At 35.8% G+C, this 20,320-nt stretch overlaps 1 protein-coding gene across 2 annotated transcripts in view; it reads right to left on the reverse strand.

The window, feature by feature from the left end:
• Positions 1-20,320, reverse strand: part of mdga2.S (MAM domain containing glycosylphosphatidylinositol anchor 2 S homeolog) — a 326,548-nt gene that overhangs the window by 112,676 nt on the left and 193,552 nt on the right. For both annotated transcript variants that reach the window (XM_041574780.1, XM_041574779.1), the window contains exons 5-6: positions 14,859-14,991; positions 1,226-1,495 (exon numbers count right to left, since the gene is read on the reverse strand). In XM_041574780.1, coding sequence (XP_041430714.1) covers positions 1,226-1,495; positions 14,859-14,991 — 403 coding nt within the window. The remainder of the gene's footprint in view (positions 1-1,225; positions 1,496-14,858; positions 14,992-20,320) is intronic.

The raw sequence follows: 20,320 nt of genomic DNA on the forward strand, positions 1-20,320 counted from the left end.
TGTTAGTCAGGTATTCTGAAATGTAAAAATGTTGTAAATGGGGATTTTCTACATTAGTCTGAAGGAAAGCTGCAGAAAATCACCAGTCTAAACATATGTTGGAATATTGACTAAATATATTACCCCTTTCAACATAGATTTCAGGAAACATGTATATTATTTTCCCTACAAAGGTACAGTTGCTGTGCCAAAACAAGATGATGAATTGACTGGGAAACAATGCTTCATTAAACACCTAGAGGCCGATTCACCAAGGGTCGAATATCGAGGGTTACTTAACCCTCGATATTCGACTGGGAATTAAAATCCTTCGACTTTGAATATCGAAGTCGAAGGATTTTAGCGCAAATAGTTTGATCGAACGATCGAAGGAATAATCCTTCGATCGAACGATTAAATCCTTCGAATCGAACGATTCGAAGGATTTTAATCCAACGATCGAAGGATTATCCTTCGACCAAAAAAACTTAGAAAAGCCTATGGGGACCTTCCCCATAGGCTAACATTGACTTTGGTTTTTTTTAGATGGCAAACTAGGGGGTCGAAGTTTTTTCTTAAAGAGACAGTACTTCGACTATCGAATACTCGAACGATTTTTAGTTCGAATCCTTTGATTTGAAGTCGAAGTCGTAGTCGAAGGTCGAAGTAGCCCATTCGATGGTCAAAGAAAAGTAGCCCAAAACAACTTTGAAATTCGACATTTTTTAACTTCGAATCCTTCACTCGAAGTTAGTGAATTGGCCCCCAACAGTATTTTTCAACAAACATAACAAAATGTTAAATTATTTAAATGTGCATAACTCAAAATCTCAGAAAGCTCAATTTAGATATTATTTTAATTTCTCTGTTAAATAAAAATGGTAGCTGTGCGTCACAATTTTGCGAATGCAGTCATTGGTACTGTCAAAATATACTATAAAACTAAAAGATGATTAAAACATATTTTAAATATTAAAAAAAATTATAACAAAAATATATGACTTTGGTGTGATGGAACACCTAGAAAAAAGAGTAACTTGAGGCGAGTTAAAGTGCTCCTGATTTAGAGTCTTAAAGAACAAAAACACATTGTAAGGATTAGACTAGTAATGATGTATACTATGCATAAGATTTATGGGTGTAATTGGGACCCATAATTTCTTTAGCACTTACACCAGGGGCCTTTGTCAGTGACCACTAATTATTTTATTCCTTCTGTTTAACTGTATACATTGAATATGCTTACCTCTAACAATAATACTGGTAGACTTCTTTGCTGGGTTTCCAACATTGTTATTAGCAATGCAACTGTATGTGCCTGCATCCTCTGAAGTAATGGCTGGTATGGTTAGAGTTCCACCTTTAAGAACAGTCTTTTCAGGAAGTGTACCAGTCGATCTAGCCCACAAGAGTGTTGGAGTTGGTTCTCCACCAGTTGTAACACATACTAATGTGATTGCTTCACCAGGATTCACAACTATAGGATCATCCACCAAGAGTTTGATTGACGGGGAAGCTGGAAATGGGAGACAATATTTTTTCAGTTATATGTTGCAGATCTATGCAGTAGAGAATTCAGCATTTTCAGACTTAAGTAATTAGCATTTAGAAATCATCACAATATTATATGCAAAACAGACATATTATGAGAGTATATACAGTAGTATTAAGAATACTGGAGCAATTCAGGGCAAAGTGTATATTTATTATTTTAACAATGACATTTAATTCAGTGAAACATTCTTTTTCAATAAATGTTGAATAAAATGTATACATCAGAATGAGGAATAACTGTAATCATTTCAGAACTATTACCACCATATTTCAGAAACATCACAACGTTTGCCCAGCCGTATAAACCCATGGTAACTAATCAAATGTTTGCTTTTAAACAGATGGCTCCATACTGATGAACTGTAGCAAACTGTGCACCTCATACTGCATAACCTGCTTAATGCATCATACAAACGTGAGTCAAATTAATGGGGCATTTTACAATAATTTTATAAATAATCTTAGATTTGATATAGGTTACTGGCAGCAGTCTTTATTAAGCTTAATATATAGTACTAGACATTAAGCCCGTTAAATTAACGGGCGCTAGAACATATGTAGTCAAACATTTATAAAAACAGAATTGTTCTAGTCTAAAAAAAATTCGCCAGAGACGGTCCGTGGGGGACATGCGCAGTAGCGCAATCCCACGGACACAGGGACTGGACGCAGAGACACTTCAACTTTATTATATAGGATATAGGATATGAATCTTCTGCTCATCGGTATCAGCAGTTTGTTTGTGTCATTATGAACATATTCCTGTATTTCTGTCTGAATATCTCTCTTTTGCCTTGAGGAGCGGGAAAGAAGAACAGAAATAGCAGCGCACTATCCATGGTCTACAGATTACTGCCACTGGCAGCAGCCGGGCCTCCACCACTGCGCATGCGCCAATCCCCAACAGCGCACGGATATAGGATATGAATCTTCTGCTCGTCGGTATCAGCAGTTTGTTTGTGTCATAATGAACATATTCCTGTATTTCTGTCTGAATATCTCTCTTTTGCCTTGAGGAGTGGGAAAGAAGAACAGAAATAGCAGCGCACTATCCAGGTTCTACAGATTACTGCCACTGGCAGCAGCCGGACCTCCACCACTGCGTATGCGCCAATCCCCAACAGCGCATAGTAATCTGGAGAATTACGCGATACCATAGAGGAGACCGGGGAAGTGAAATGAACATACCCACTCTGTCCGCCCAACTCTATGTTTGCCGCATGCGCACATGCTATTATGGTTCTGTCGCAAGAGCGTACCGAAACCTGCTGGAGACAAACTCCGGAAAAGTAAAGGTGCCGGCCGGGGTCAAATGCCTTCATAGTGCAGACGGCATCAGACGCTTGAATTCGGTGAGTTAAATCAGGTAGCCCTTTAACCTCAAATGTCTCTGGTACTGCCGTGGGGCACATGCGCAGTAGCGCAATACCACGGACACAGGGACTGGACGCAGAGACACTTCAACTTTATTATATAGGATGACTGAACTGAACACTATTTACTATTAGTAAAAGGGAAATTAAAGTGCTACCCTCAATGACCCTTTATGTAAACTGCATTAATTGAACAGAGTATGTCTCCATTGCTGTCAAATGCACATGAACCAGCTTTATAAAGCCCTTCAGAACTTTGTTCACCAATAAAGCTTTCAGTAACTAGACAGTACCCCAAACCACTTACTTTTCCACACATTGAAAAACACTTTTGAGCAGACCTAGCTTTTTGCCCCTCGTTCTTGTTCTAAGGGAAGTTTTGGCAGGGAAGCTTGACAGAGTGGACATCACAAAGAATGTAGGAAGAATAAAATTACAGCTCCTTAATGTTGCTAATGTATTAACCAACTCTGTGCAATGCACAGTTAATATAAAACAGCAATAATTATTTTAAAATTTCCATGTATTGATTTTTAAAAATTCTGTATTATGAAGAACCAGAAGACAAAGCAAGCATAAGGAAAAGATTTTTATAATTATATATAAGTACATTTAAATATAAATAATGAGTCCAATAAACACTTTAACAGATATTGTCATCAGTTGTCATTTTAAACATCATAACCAGAAAGTTCAAATAATATTGTTTACAGAAGATTTAGAATATCAATCAATATTTAATTTTTAGTGCATAATTGCTTTATAACTCCAGGAAGATATTCAAATATTCCCGGGTTTCATGTGAATTAATAGACTCCCAACTGCTGTGGTTATCTTTGTGCTTGATATTTTAGATAGTTAAGAGTTTAAGGGTTTACAATAATGCATAGTGAACTGCTGCAGTTTAATTACATTTTTCCTTTTGCCCAGTATTAAAATAAGCTTAAAATTGATATTAAAATCCTGCTTAACTTTCCATCTGTCTTGTCTCTTCCAAACCATTGATTTATGCAATAGATGAAGCAGCACAGATAAAAAAGAAGCATTTGGAAAAATGATTTATTGCTAGCTGCACAAATCAGTACCCACCACCAACCTCCAACTTTCACACCCAAGATACTTTAAAGTGACATTACCAGTATATATGTAAGTAGTTACCACTGGCATCTCAAGGGTGCACATTATTAGTCATCTCAACTTTTTAGTAAACAGTACTCCACATTCCTGGATTTTTACAGATGCATTACAAAAGTCTATGTACTAAGAGAAAAGGCCCTCATGAAAAAAAACTTCCATGTAGTCCCTCCAATTTAGACCATTTTAAAGTCATACTGTTTGATTAGATGGTGATTTTACATTTTTCACTTGTATGTAACTATTCCTAATGAAGGGAACCAATCTTACATTAGTTCAAAAGCACACAACAAGTCTCAGGAGGACCTCTATAACTAGTAGGTGCAGGAATGTTGAGTTTCAAAGAATGAACAGCGCCTATGGGAGAAACAGTGTGATAACCTGCTTGGAGTTGAACCAGGGACCTAGGGGCACATTTACCTAGGGTAGCCTAGGGTAGCCCATTCGATGGTCGAAGTAGCCATATTCGACCATTCGAAATTCGAACTATTTTTCCTCTATTCCTTCACTCAAACTAAGTAAATGGGCCCCCTAGTGTTCCTATGCTGTCTGCATTACCACAGTTAAGGCCCTGGTCCACTCCTATGGCTATGCTTTGTAACTTATTTGTAAAGTCATTAGTCTGACTATAAAACCCCCTACACTGCACTGACACATTGCCCAACATACAGTAGGTCTATTTCCTGATAGTCCCTGGGTGTGATTCCTTCTGATTATTGGTTCCTCACCTTTGCCTGTTTTGACCTCACTGTATCACTGCCTGGACAGACCCTTGCCTGTTTGACCACTCTTCTGGATACTGACCTTGTACCGTGTTACCGTGTACCGTGTTACTGTGTTACTGGCCTGTTTATCCTGACTACACTGCTGGTTCCTGATCCTGTACTGCATTGTCTGGTTGGTAATGTCCCGGGCCTGTTCCACATCTGCGCTCTTTGTTCTCCTTTCTTTCTGTATAAGTTACAGTTCCCTTACCTGCCCAGAGTTTCCCCATTGGTCCTCTCACGTTAAGACCTTGTGGCATCTGAGTAGTGGTGGGCTCCTCCCGAAGCCAAAGGCGGCTGCTAAAGGCAGAAGTGTGAGCCAAGACCAGGACCTTGGGGTTTGCTCTGGGTTTTTAGATACCAAACATTACAAACAGCAGGCAAAAGAGACGAAGGAGGCTTGGGACAGCAACAATCGTTAGTAATGCTGGCATGCTGAGAGGAAGGTGGGATTCATTCAATCAGATTATGAGCTCACATACAGTACCATTCCATTATAAGATTATTAATGGGATCTTGTACCAAGAAACAGTTTCTTCCCATTAATAGTGATGGGCGAATTTATTCACCAGGCGCGAATTTGCGGCGAATTTGCGCGATTCGCCGCCAGCGAATATATTCGTGAAACGCCCACGAAAATTCGAAAAAAATGGACGCCGGCGTCAAAAATGGGCGCCGGCGTCGGAAAAACGGGCGCCGGCGTCAAAAACGAGACGCCGGCGCCGTTTCGCGAATTTTTCGCCGTTTCGCGAAATTCGCGAATTTTTCGGCGAAGCAAAACGGCACAAATTCGCCCATCACTACCCATTAACACTATATTTTCCTTGATTTTAAAATCTGCTCCCATGTGGTCTTGTCCCTTATTTTATCTTAAAATTGCAGTAACAATATCTGTCACCAAAAAGGCATCCAATTCTGTACATCTCGAGAAAAAATAAGGAAATATGGCTAGCTATGCATGCTGGGCATTGTTAGCTGTAAATTTAACTGCTGAGTAGCACATATTTCAGGCGATTACTAATGCTGGCATAGGATTTTGGAAGCCAAAAATATATCAGACTATACGTCATATATTGCTAGGTCATACTTTTTAAGGAGATTCTAACTAAATAGAAGGACAAATGAAGGTGATGAAAATATGTGATCACCTTGCTTGATTCAGTGACAATTTTGATGAGAAATCTGATACCAAAACTTTAATTGAATGTAAAAGAAAAAGGGCAAAGTAATAAATTAATAAAATAGATATACATTCATATAATATTAATTATATTAGACAAATACAGAAAATAATAGTTGGTCCAACTATTTAGATCACTCAATTAGTGATGAGCGAATTTATTCACCAGTCATGGATTCACAGCATTTTTTTGCAGTTTCGTGAATTTTTCGGCAAAACTGGACAGATTCGCTCATCACTACACTCAACCACTGAAATCTCTTTGGTGGAATGTAAATATTTTAGATTTATCTATAGCACTTTTTATTTAGTGAATCTAATTTATATGATTATTATCGTGTAATGAATGCTTTACACAGCACTCATTTTATGCACAGTATTTCTTTGTCTTTTTCTGTGATTTTTTTTCTTTGATTTTAATTGTAATGCAGTAAAACTCTTTATTTTAACAGTCTGCCAAAACAAAGATGTGCAGAGACATTATGAAAATGTTCAGCACTGCCCCACACACTTTAAGCAATAAATTAAACTTTTGCTGACTCCTGCAGTTAGAACGATTTACAAATTAATTTCACTTGAGGAAAAAATTCCTTAACAATGAAGGAGCTGGCACTTTTTACAGCAAAACTGTGTTTAATAGTTAAAGAGAGAATGTCATTCAACTATCTAACTATGAATACTAGAAACAATTTGACTTGCAGTATATAAAATGACATTCTATAATTGATAGTCTTAGTACCAATATGCCATTGTGATATTGCCTTTGGATATAGAGAAAAGTCGTCCCTGCTGCATTATCTTTTTTTAAAAATTAGACAGTATAACTAACCCTGTATAAAAAAGTCTGCAATGTTTTTATTATTATTACCTTCTCTCAAAACTTTGCAGACATTTACATCAGAATCAGAGGAGAAGTAAAAGGTCAGTAACATTCTGATTAACACAGGGAATTAAAAACCTAATGCAGTAGACAAACCAGAATACCAGGACAAACTAACATACCCAATTAGAAACTGCCAGTTGGTAAATGATACTACTGAAAATTGATGATCCAGATCCAGAGTTGTCATGTGTTTCAATGTCTATGGAGTGTGATGATAGGTTGAAACAAATAAAAACAATAAACCATAGTGCAAAGCAGAAGTATTAACACCTCCAAAAGTCTCCAGTGCAATCTGATTATTTAACACAGTTCAGTTCATGGAACTGGTTGCATGTGTCACCAAACTGTGGTCCATTCAATCAGAATAAACATGATTTAGCCTGTTTAAAAAATTGTGTTTACATAGGAATTATGCCTAGCAAAGGCCATTGAATCAATTATGTGTAACAAGATAAACATATCTTTTTCAAATCCTTAAATATTCTTTTTAATAGTGTGGTTTTATTGTTTATGTTAATTGGTGTAGGAGTCAGTAGCCATTTACTCCATGTGTAATAAAAGGTTTACTAATCTATAGCAATCAATAAGATGATTGCACATGACTGGAACATGCTATCTGCTGCTTGGTTGCTTACAGTGATTAGATATAGACAGATACAAAATTCCCCCAAAACCCATATAATACTACCTAGCCATTTGACTTTTGCTGCCTGTTTTCCGCTGGTCTTCAGGACAGCTGGTGGAACTCCGCATTTTCATTGCAGGATTACAGACAATCCCTATATTGTGGGTGTCAAGTCAATGGCTTTAAGAGCATGGAGCTGCAGTATAACATTCCATCTATGTGTTTCCACATCCTACTCTACTTCTGAGGCACAACTATTAGGACACACTCACTGCTCATGAAAATGACAAGAGAAGGTCTGTGGGGAACTTTAATAAGGTATAAAAGGGAGCATAATGACATGACCATCTGATATTAATTTAGGCTTTCATTGTGGCTAATCACTGTTGCTGGCACTGGAATGACATCTAGTATAATGGCAAATACAATTCATCTAAAATAAAAATACTATACACTGCTCTTGATGTCCAGTGCAAGCATACTACCAAGAACATAATCCACTGTCATGCTGGGTGATAATAACGTTCAGTTATTTAAAGCAGTTAAAGCCTGCCGTATGTCTCTGCTTCATGCTGTTTAAGAGTTAAGTCAATGCTTCATGTTATGGTGCCTTACACATCTGATAGCTAGTTAAATGCCATTATTATACTCTTTTGACATGGAAACCCCCAAAAAGAAAAATAATCTTTACTTATAATGCATCTACTCAGAAGCAGGAACCAAAAAAAGTTAATTTCAGTTGTATAGACAGTCATCAAGAAGCATCTTTGTTTGTAATTTGTAATTTTTAATGAGTGAAACATACATGACATGAACTGAAACTGATAAATGATCAGAGATTAGCCAGCATACTAATGCCATTATGAGAATACAGTTAGCATTCCTAATTTATATTCAAAGGCTTATAGCAAAGTATTGATTGACACCCTCTGATATATTCACAAAGAGCTCTTATCTTCTCTTTGCAGCTATAATTCTGACATTATTTATCACTTTTGTAACACTCATTACAAACTCTCATAAAAGAAAGCACCGAAGCAACGGATCTGACTTCTAATTTAAATCTGTCTACTGTTTTATATGAGGAACAAGTTTTGAAAATGAATTTGAACATGCCTTTATCACAGAAAATAGAAGCTTGGGGAATGTAGTATGGTGCCTGAAGTGATATATCTTGAACCTTTTGTATATCAGTTTAGTGACGCCCTTAGTACTTTGAGGAAGGTAGCATGAATGGCTGTTCGATGCAAAAGAATCAGGGTCAGTTAATATTATTATTATTATTATTATTATTATTATAATAAATAAGCCTCCACAATAAGTTATAAGTAGGGTAGAGAGCTTTAAAAATAGAAAGGTTGGTATTGTGTGTATACCAGGAATGGTAAAAAACCTATAGGGTACAGAAGTGGGGTAGGGGAGGATGGTTATTAGACACTACAATAATTTTACTCCACTTTGAACTACTGTTGCCTCCACTGCATAAGCTTTATAGTATTGTACTATTTTCCCCCTCTTTTTCTTTGACCTATGGAATTACATTTTATTAGTGATGGGCGAATTTCTCCCGTTTCACTTCACGGAAACGGTGAAAAATTCACGAGGATTGAAAATTGACGCCCACGTCATAAGTCAAAATGTCACGTTAAAGTCAATGGGCGTCCGAATAATGTTGATGCGCTGCGATTTTGACGAGATTGACTTTTCAAAAAAATTTTGATGCCGGCGAAATTTGCCGCTAATTCGTGCCAGGCAAATTTATTCACCCATCACTACATTTTAGCTATATCTGTTTAGAAAACAGCCAAAACAACAAAATTAATCTAGCTATGCAAACTATTATGATTTGTAAATGAGAAATTAGAAAATATAAAGAAAGAATACCAAGGTCCTGTGGCTCCTTTAATGAGTTTAGTGAGATTAGAGGAGGTTAAGATAGGAAACAGGAAACAGTCAGGGCAGGTGTTTGGCAGGCAGGAACACTTTATGGAAGGTGCAAGCACAGTTAACAAGGCAAGGTAGGCTTTGGTCAGTTACTGGTACATGCAAGGTAAACAGTTATACTAATGGCAAGGTGATGATTCAAAGTCTGGTTAAAAGAAATGGATGAGGGCAAGCAGTCAATTAGAATTAGACAGGTGAGGATCAATCCTGTGATCAAATCAGCAAAATTTTAGTATCACAACAGCCTATGATGTTATGCTTGTCCAATAAATTATCCAAGAAACTCTTAAAAGAATTTATAAAATCAGCCATCACAGCATCATCCGGCAGTGCATTCCACGTTCTACGCTGCTTCAAATGAAAATTCTTTTCCTCTAGTCTAAAGGGTGGTCTCTGGTGAAGTAATCCTCTTTATGGGAAAAAAGGTCCCCTCGTGATGGCTGAATCTGACCTGTTTTGCTTTGCCAAAAATTAGCGAAACAGCAAAAAATTCTCTAAATGCAACAAATTTTTTTGACACACACAATTTTTTCAAGTCTATGGGTGTCTTTTTTGCAGCAAAACCTGGTGAAAAAATTTGCTCATCATCATCACTAGTCCCCTGCTATTTGTCTATAATGTCCTCAAATGTACTTAAAGTATAATCGTGTCCTCTTGCAAGCTTCTTTTTTCCAGAGAAAACAACCCCAACCTTGACAGTCTACCCTCATAATTTAAGTCTTTCATTCTTCTAACCAGTTTAGTTGCACATATCTGCTGTCTCTCCAGCTTATTTATATCGTCATTAAGGAATGGCCCCCAAAACTGCTACTCCAGGTGAGGCTTTACCAGGGACCTATAAAGAGGCAACATTATGTTTTCATCCCTTGAGTTAATGCCCTTTTTATGCAAGACAGAACTTTATTGGCTGCATCCTGTACAATATGGTATCATCATGGTATTAGCGTTCCTTTATGTAGTCCTATGCTCTTTTGAACAATTGCATGCTTGTATGTTTATTTAATCACTCAAAACCTTTTTCATGCTTGCCTTTTCTTTGTTATGTTTTTTTTGGTATCATTCCTATATGCAACCATACTCTTCTATCTTCACCCAATATACTTTGACTATGACTGTTTGGGCTTAACATAAAAATGAAGCTTCAGTTAGGGATCAAACCACTTGTGAAATATGGTGGCATGTATGGGGCATATTTATAAAAATGTGAATTTAGAGCTTAATACATAAACACATTCTAATCATTCCCATAGGATTTTTAGAACCTTATTTACCAAAAGGCGAGTTCTAACTTTTACCCATTGATGAAAGTTATAGATCCAAATATAAAGGGGATTATTTATCAAAACCCAAAATGTTCTCTGTTTTCTGAAAACCACTTTGACCAAATCCACATGGACTTCCTCCCTATTTATCAATAAATTCGAACAAAAATGTATTGTGTGGGAAAAGACTTGATTAAATCGTAAAAACAAATCCAAATTGCATTATTTTTTCAGATTGATCGCCAAAAGCTTTGACATTTTTGGATTCAATGCCCGAAAACTGCGCAGATCGAGATTTCTACAAAATGTCAACAAGACATCTGCCATTGACTTCTTCATGAACTTGGCAGGTCTGAATTGGAGTACATACTTTTTTTGTTTCTTTTTACTTTTTTTATATTTGGCTCTTTCAATAACTTTCATGGCATTCATGGTTTTAGAGAGATAGAGTTTAATCGTGGTTTCAAGAACCACTAAAACCACTAAAATTTGACCACTATTAAATAGGTGTCACAATCGGTACCCAAAATCGAGAACCAATGCTAAGCTCCCTGGTCTCGGCTCTTGCTTCCGCCTTTAACAGCCGCCTTTCACCTCGGGAGGACCCCCGGTTAATTGGATGCCACCAGGTCTTATTAAGAGAGGAGCCAAGCTAAGGGTTGAGAGCAGAGGAACACGATCGTTAGCAAAGTCTTTTTGGACAGAAGGTCACAATTCAAGGAACGGACAAAAGAGTAGTCAAATCAGGCCCGGTCGGTGCGGGCAGAAAACAAGCGAAGTCAGACAGGCAAGGGTCAAAACCATAAGATCAAATCAGAAGAGTCAAGCCAGGCACGGGTCGGATAACAGATTTCGGAATAGTCAGATAACGGGCAGAAGTCATGATCACAGAAGTCAGCAAAGTCAAGCAGGCAGGGTCAAAACAGGAATCAGAATATAAACAGAACGCACCCAGGAACTCAGAAATGGAACCTAACAATGGGCAATGATTTCACATGAAAGGCCCCTTTAAATAGTTTAAATTTCACGCCACTCTGCGTGATGACTTCATCACGCCGGTGACGTAATGCATAGCTAAAAGAGATCAACACGGCAGGCGTCCCCACCGGCCCACTAGACCACCAGGGTGATTCTCACAATAAGTCTCTATATGTAGAGTATTTAAAGAAACTAAGAGATTGAAAACAAAGCTTTGAGCTGTAAATACATTTGTAGCATTACATATTTACTGTATTGTACATACCTCAAAAGGAAAATTCAATGACAAATTAAATTTACAAAATGGAAGTATGTATAGCAAAGACAGACCATAAGTATCTTGCTAACAACCAAGAGAAGTATTTACATATCTCTCAGGAGGTAACTATTAGACACAGCTTCAAGAATACTGTATTTAAGCTTTCTAGCAGTGTTTTTAAGTTTTCTTTCATTTCATTGATTTGCAGCCTAAAAATCTGTGGAAGGTATATAGCTACAGATTAGAGGAAAAGTTATTTTTATGCAAAATTAGAACTGATTAATCCAAATATAACATAGCATTCTCTTGAGTCTGTTATTTATTTCTGTGTTTGTTTTAATTAGTGGATTGCAATGGGACTTAATTACTATGCTGACGAAATAGTGTGAAATTTGCTGTAGCAAACAGCATCACAGACAGTGAAACCTCATTACATTTTGAAAACTGAATTCCTGGCAAACAGGAATTACTATGTAAGAAAACTGTGTATTTTCTTCATTTTCCTTTTATTAATAATATATTTATAAAGAAGAGCCATGGATGTGTTGCTGGAACATTCTGTACACCGACAGTTAAAGCAGAATATTTGATAAGAGATTAAAAGTGCAGGTACATACCTGCAGGGTGTTTCTTGTTGATCAAAAGAAACATAATCCCAATGCGGAGCCATGATTGATTAATAACATATTACTGTTATTAAGCAGGAAAGCCTTACTATACATATACAGCTGTGTATGTATTATATATCTTGAAGAGATTTTTTTGTGCAAAAAAAGGTTTTGCACAAAAAATAGATATACATTTTAAAAGACACATTATCCCTGCAGATAATAAGGAATAAGGTTATTTGAAAATTATATCCCTGGCTTCAAAGTTCCTTTGCCTGATTAACATACCTTTTATGGGACAATGAGTAGGCCATCACAAGTGAACTAATTACCAAAAGGACTATGCTAAAAGAAAATAGGTAATGGTTATCATTTATAAATACAAATTCTACCACATGTAGGAAAATGAGGTCTATTTTGTGAATGGGAATAAAAGTGTCCATTATTTTGGCATACTACCATTTTCTCCAGGAATACCAGTGGCATTTTTTGGCATGCTGGAAAGCTTTTGCTTCCTGCTTGAGTCAGTACTTTTTGTAGGATAGCAAGTGTAATGTGGTACTGGGGTGTACTGGATGGATAAGCACAAAACTGACCCTCTTGCCCATTATGCTAAAGGTTTCTATTACAGCCCTAAACTGTCAGATGAAAAATATGATATGTATCTACCAGCAGCTTCACAGGGACAGCTGTGCAGGTGAGAAAAGCATCTTATTTAATACATGAAGTATATTAATAATTATAATAATGGTTGAATGAATTTAAAAGAACATTTTTTTCTTGTGGTATCCCCATTTTGTCATTATAGTTTATCTGCACATATGACTTTGTCCAGGGCAGCACAACTAGACATTATACCGACTACATTAAACACAGACCACTTTTTCATTAGTCTTATTATATTGCTGTTCACTTACAGTACTTGAAAGTAGCTCGATGAAATATTTATTGGGGTACTAGGTGCCACCAATGAAATATTTCATATTAGCCTATATGTATCCAAGAGGAGGTCTCTGAGTCATCATGCAATACTCCACTAACAACACTAATTTTTAGAAAATTAGAAAATGTTCTATTTACAACCATTCTTAATAATCTATCTTTGAGCCAGTTCTTTGTCCAAGTACACATACCATGTTCCAGGGCAACATTCCTTAATTCAACAAGTAACCTTCTATGTGGTACTATATCAAATGCTTTAGCAAAGTCTAAGTAGATTACATTGCCATCCCAGAACTGACGTCCCTGCTCATCTTCTCATAAAAAGCATTAAATTAGTCTGCCAAGATCTAGTATGCATAAAACCTTGCTGACACAAACATAGTATTATTATTTGCAATGAAGTCAAGTATGTTATCCCTTAATACCCCTTTGAAAAAAGCTCTCCTACCATTGACATCAGACTAACCAGCCTATAGTTCTGAGGCTAAAAACAGTATCAATTTTCAGTTCTGATTAATATCAGTTTCAATAATGGCACCACATTAGCAATTCTTTCGTCTCTCTGCATCATGCTAGACCTCAATGAATCCTGAAAAAGAGGTTTGACAATCACACAGCTAAGCTCCTTTAGTACCCTGGGATGAAAACCAGCTGTCACAGAACTTTGGTTTTTGTTACATGTTGTAGTCTCTTTTGAATTTCCTTGTGTGTGAACCATGCATCATTAGTTGTATTACTAGAATTGGGACTATGAAGAAGGAAACCTTCATTAGCTGATTCATAATTTATGTAGACAGACAAAAAATAGCAGTTCAATATCTCTGCTTTTTCTCTGTTTTCATCAACCAGCTAACCCCCATTACTAGAAATGTGACTATTAACGAGGGAACCTTTCACGTTTCAAAAATCAGACTCTCCAGTTCTACAGTTCTACCTGCACACCAGGATTACAAAATGATTTTAAAAGAACAGACCCACTGATTACATAATCATGCATTATATTAGCACAGAAACATACACATATGTCCCTTAATACAACATTAAATTAAAATTATAAAACCAACTTATAAATTAGTTGCTGAAAAAATACGACCACAGAAAAAAAATCGTGATTAGCAACTTGTTGGAAAACTGAAGATTTTCTTCTGTCTCTTTTAATGCATCACAGCAGGTTTTAGGTGACAACGTGTAAATTTTAATTACTTTATTTGATAAATTGCAGTAAAAAAATCACAATTGTGCATATTGATAAATCTGCCCTTGAGGTAACCATCTGCTTTAGCAAACATAAAATCACGACATATAAATAGGTTATTGTAGAAAAAGATACAGTATTAGCAGGTTAAATTTGAAACAACATATTCCTAATATACCTGTTCTGTTGGAAAGCTTAAACGACACCATTTTGTCAGGAATATTGCAAACATTTCTCACTGAAGCAATGCAGCTGTAATTGGCATAATCCTGAGGTCGAAGATTTTTGAGCTTCAAAATCTTTGTTTCACCCTTTATAAATGAGAAAAGAAGATGAAAAACATGACAAAACCTTGTCACAATACACGTAGTTAAACAACTATAAACTATTTTAGTCAGTAAAATATGTACCTTGTTGGTCAGTCAGTTTTCAGAACTACTGTATACTCTATATTGCAACCATTTGCAGTATAATTTTGCAATTACTAAAGAAACAATGGACAGGCCAGTCCTAATAAACAACATTAGGGGGCAGAAGTATGCCCCCAAATGGTCCTTTTTTTTAAAGAGATAATACATGATAAATTTCAATATTCAGAATTACATTTTTTTTTCAAACTCAAATTTAATTTGGATTATTCCCTAGTGGAAGTACACCAAAAATAGTTCGAAATTCAAATTTCTTCAATTTCAATTTTCACTTCGACCCTTAATAAATCTGCCCCTAGATCTAAAATAACATTGGCTTCTAAAAACCCATATTCCTAAACTACTGTAAGATAAATTACTCTTTCAGTAGTTTTATGACACTTTCCTTTTTCTCAAAAAACAGTTTGCTTTTATCTAGTCAATGGAAATTTCTATTTTTGATATCAAATAATAAGGCATCTTCTATATGGGTATTATATTGTCAAATGCAGTATTTGCGGCAGACACTCTTTCCAGCTTTCAAATGGTGGTCACTGACCAAGTCAAAAACAAATGCTCTGTAAGGGTACAAATGTATTATTATTGCTACTTTTTATTAGTTTTTATTCAGGCCCTATTCTATTCACATCCCAGTCTCTTATTCAAATCAATGCATGGTTGCTAGGGTAACTTGGAACCTAGCAACCAGATTGCTAAACGTGCAAACTGAGAAGCTGCTGAATAAAAAGCTAAATAACTCAAAAACTACAAATAATAAAAAATGAAAACCTAATGCAAATTTTCTTAGAATTTTGCTCTCTATACCATATGACCATGAAGATTTTCATTCATCCAGGTCATGGTATATCTAGTATAGGTAAATCTAAAACAACTGGACTTGCTGAGGAATCAATGAAGACGTTTCACTACTCATCCGAGCAGCTTCTTCAGTTCAACTGACCGGTGTAGGAAGTTCTCTGTATATAAACTCTTGCACTAATCCAATCACAATGGCACATTGTAACTCTTCAAAGAGGTGACATCTGAAGAATATAGTGACATATCTCTATATCATACTAAAAGTTAACTCAAATGGGAAGAACCCCCTTAAGAATTTTTCATGCATGACGCAGGAGCAACTTTCAACTCAAATGAAACATCATCTCCAATTCTTCTAACCCTTAGGACGAAACAAATATTCCACATTGAAAACAACAGTAACAAAGATAAATAAGCAACCAGATCAAAACTATGACAGATCATGCCAATTTAAAGGGGTGGTTCAGCTTTAAATTAACTTTTAGAGAGTTATTTATAAAATTCAGATTTTTTTCTGGTAGAAGTTTTAAGAAAAACTTGAATTTCATGATTTATTAAACCCCCAATGCTGCTAAAAGTCTGAATAAAAATGTACTCCATCTCAAAGCTGCTGAGGTCATGGCAGATTTCTCATTTGCAATTGGAAGATATTCTGATCTGCTCTGGGTTTTGCACAATAATCCGAATAATTTGTGGTTTACAGGTAATAATCCAAAAATAAAAATAGAGGTTTCGGGTGTCAACTCAGACTTTTTATGATTTTATCCAGTCTTTTACCTCACCAAATTTTTTTGAGTAAATGTATTGATAAATACAGTAAAAATGTACATGGGAGTTTGGTCAAAGTGATTTTTAATAAAATAGTGAGAAATATTTGGATTTTAGTAAATAACCCCTTTAGTTTGTTACTGAATGGTACAGAATGGCTAATTCTAAGCAACTTTTCAATTGTCTTTTGTTTTTTCTTCTTTTTTTATAGTTTTTGGATTATTTACCTTCTTCTTCTCAATCTTTCCAGCTTTCAAATGGGGGTCAATGAGCCCATGTAAAAAAACAACTGCTCTGTAAGGCTACACCTTTATTGCTTATTTATTGCTTCATTTTATTACTCATATTTCTATTCAGGCCTCTCCTATTCATATTCCTGTCTAAATTACACTAGCAATGATGCATTGATTTGAATAAGAAACAGATTGCTGAAATTGCGAACTGGAGAGCTACTGAATACTTCTGGTGACATCATCAAGAATGATGATTGCTTTAACTGTATATACAGTACACATTTGCCTGTTTTCATGAAGACACCTCATTTGAATATCAATGTCAATATATGTCAAGCAGCAAATATTTAAAATGAAGGTTTTATGAGGCAACAAAGTACATCCTCAACCCCTATCTGAAGACCTTTTTACAGACTGGAGGTTTTGTTATATTATATGAATAAATACAATTTACAATACAATGGAACATACTTATTTTATTTGGTAAAACACATCTGCTGTGCATTTGTTAAAATGACTATGTAATTGGATATTATATACATAATAAAAACCTCTAGTAAGCTGCCACCTAAACATGATTTTTATGTGATGTCTTTTTTATGAGCATGTGCTTTCTAAATAGTCTCCAAATTAAACATTCAGACATTTAACACATTTTAAAAAGATATAATTCTCATATGAATTTTGTTTTGTAACTTAACATTTTTTATTTAACAATTTTTCCTTCCAGGCAATACCAATCATGTACATGCGTTTGAAATGGTACTATGTATGTGCCCTTCTCGTGTGTATTTTAATCCCGACTAATAGAAAGACAGAGTGACTCATACATACTGTATGAGAGTGGCTCCTACATACTTTATAGGAATGTGTGGTTGACAAGTTTGATCAGGTATACCTGGATAGCTTTGTTCGAGGGGTTCCCAACCTTTTTTTTTAACTTGTGAGTCACATTCAAATATAAAATGAATTTGGGAGTAACATAAGCATGAAAAAGTTCCTGGGGATGCCAAGTAAGTGCTGTGATTGGCTATTTGGTAGCCCATTTGGTAGCCTCTTTTTTTTTATTTGGTATAGCAGGCTACAAGTGGCTCTGTTTCGCAGCACACCTGGTTTTTATGCAACCAAAAGTTGCTTCCAAGCCATTTATTAAAAAAAAACATGAGGTTGGTGAGCAACATTTTGCTCTAGAGCCACTGGTTGAGGATTGTTGGCTTAGATTAACCAAAGAGGTATTCTTGGCAACAATCAATTTTGGGGCAGATTTATCAAGGGTCGAATTTCGAAGCTGAAAATACTTCGAAATTCAACCTTCGAATTGAATTACTTTCGACTTTGAATATCGAATTCGAAGTTTTTTTTCATCAAATTTGGCCATTTGCGGTCTAAGTAAAATCGTTCGATCGAACAATTAAATCCTTTGAATTCGAAGGATTTCATCAATCGATTGAACGATTTTTCTTCAACTTCAAAAAACTTAGAAGGTCTGCTCTAGAAGGTCCCCACAGGCTAACATAGCACTTCGGCAGGTTTAATTTGGTGAAGTATTGAAGTCGAAGTCAAAGTCGTAGTATCCTATTCGGTGGTCGAAGTATACAAAAAATTCCCTCAAATTCACTTCGACCCTTGATAAATCTGCCCCTAAATGTAGAGAAAGAGCATCTTACTAAATTCCTTGGATTCTTGTCGTTTTCAGAAAAAATGGTTAAAAAGTGTAAATATAATACTGTATAATATTTAATGTATAGTACTATAGTAAAACAATAAAAAGCAAATAATTTATGATAAAATTTGTGAATATATATATATATATATATATATATATATATATATATACAGATGAAGGCACTTGGATCTGTGTTAAATGCGTCTTTACTCAGGATTAAACTGTGTTATCTAAAGTCATCTTAACTCATATAATGCATTAAACCTTTTCATTAGCATACCAAGGCACCATTGTTCACAATAGTGAATGCTTTAATTAAATGGAATTCTTTGACACAATTTGTGTGTGTTAAGTGGGCTAAATGGGATATCTGTGTTTAGTTATTCTGTCCAAATAACAGAAAGATCCATTATATGGTCCCGAGCATTCTGAATAACAGGTCTCATACCTGTATTCTGCGGGAGGATGAATTTGTAGAATCTCAAAGGAAAAATTTGGTTTTCCCACAATATTTGTTCATTTACAATTTTAGATTAATCCAATGCAGGAATCAAGGGAATAAAAAAGAGGTGCAAGCCCAGAGGCCTCGGATATAAAATAATTACAAAAGTAGAATATCTAAAGTTTTTGTTAATGCTAGAATTATGGAGCAAAAACAGGCAACAAAATTACTGTCTGTTTTTGGCCCAGTTAGAGGACTCAACCTAGTTACAGTATACAGTATATATATATGTATATATATATATATATATATATATATATATATATATATATATATATATATATTGCGTACGTATCATATGGACAGCAAAAAGGAAAAAATTGACATTCCACCAAAGATTTAACCAATTCCACACCACTAACATCTTTACCCTTAACCATTCTTATTCATACATTAACTTCCTGAATACCACTATCTATGTAAAAAAATTGAACCATACAAACATCCCTATACCAAAAACCAACAGGCTGTCCTGCATATCTTAGGTGGGACTGTTTTCTTCCTCATAACATAAAAAAATCTACTGTTTTTAGCCAGGCTCTGAGATACAACCGGATTTGCTCAAACCTTGATGACAGAAATAAACATCTCCATTCCTTACAGAAAACTTTTTTGAGTGAGGGATGCCATCTGTAGGTTATTGATGATCAAATCCACAGAGCAACTTAAATACCCAGAGACACACTGTTGGAATAAAACAAAATACAGAAAACAGCAGGCTACTTATCGTAACTACCTACAATCCACAAATGAACATTATTAGAAAAATAGCCAGAGATCTGCAGCCCATGAAACTTATTGTTAGAAGCACTCTTCATAAAACAACTAAAGCATGAAACATGCAAATACATATTGTGCAAAGATTAAGTTGCAAGACCAAATATACAAAAAGTCTACACCATTTGGGACTACTATTTTTGGGCATCATCCAATGTTGTATACATGATTGCATGTACTAAGTGCTCTATAGGAGGCTTATGCATTGGTCCCTTTTTCCGCAAAGAGCTCTAAAACTTTCCCAGGTATCTCTACCTGCCCAAATACCTCTCTGGCTGGACAACACATGTATCTTTAACAGGAATACACGCTGGATCCTTTCCCTACCCTCCCACAGGCACTCACCGGGGCTCACACAGAGCTGGAATAGGCATCCACAGTGATGACATTCTTCAGCCAAGCACACAAAGCTTGAATCTTTAGGGCACGCTACCAACACCATAAACAGTGTGAGCACAGCAAAGCCCA

Source organism: Xenopus laevis, chromosome 8S (assembly GCF_017654675.1).
Source record: "Xenopus laevis strain J_2021 chromosome 8S, Xenopus_laevis_v10.1, whole genome shotgun sequence".
Classification (NCBI taxonomy): domain Eukaryota; kingdom Metazoa; phylum Chordata; class Amphibia; order Anura; family Pipidae; genus Xenopus; species Xenopus laevis.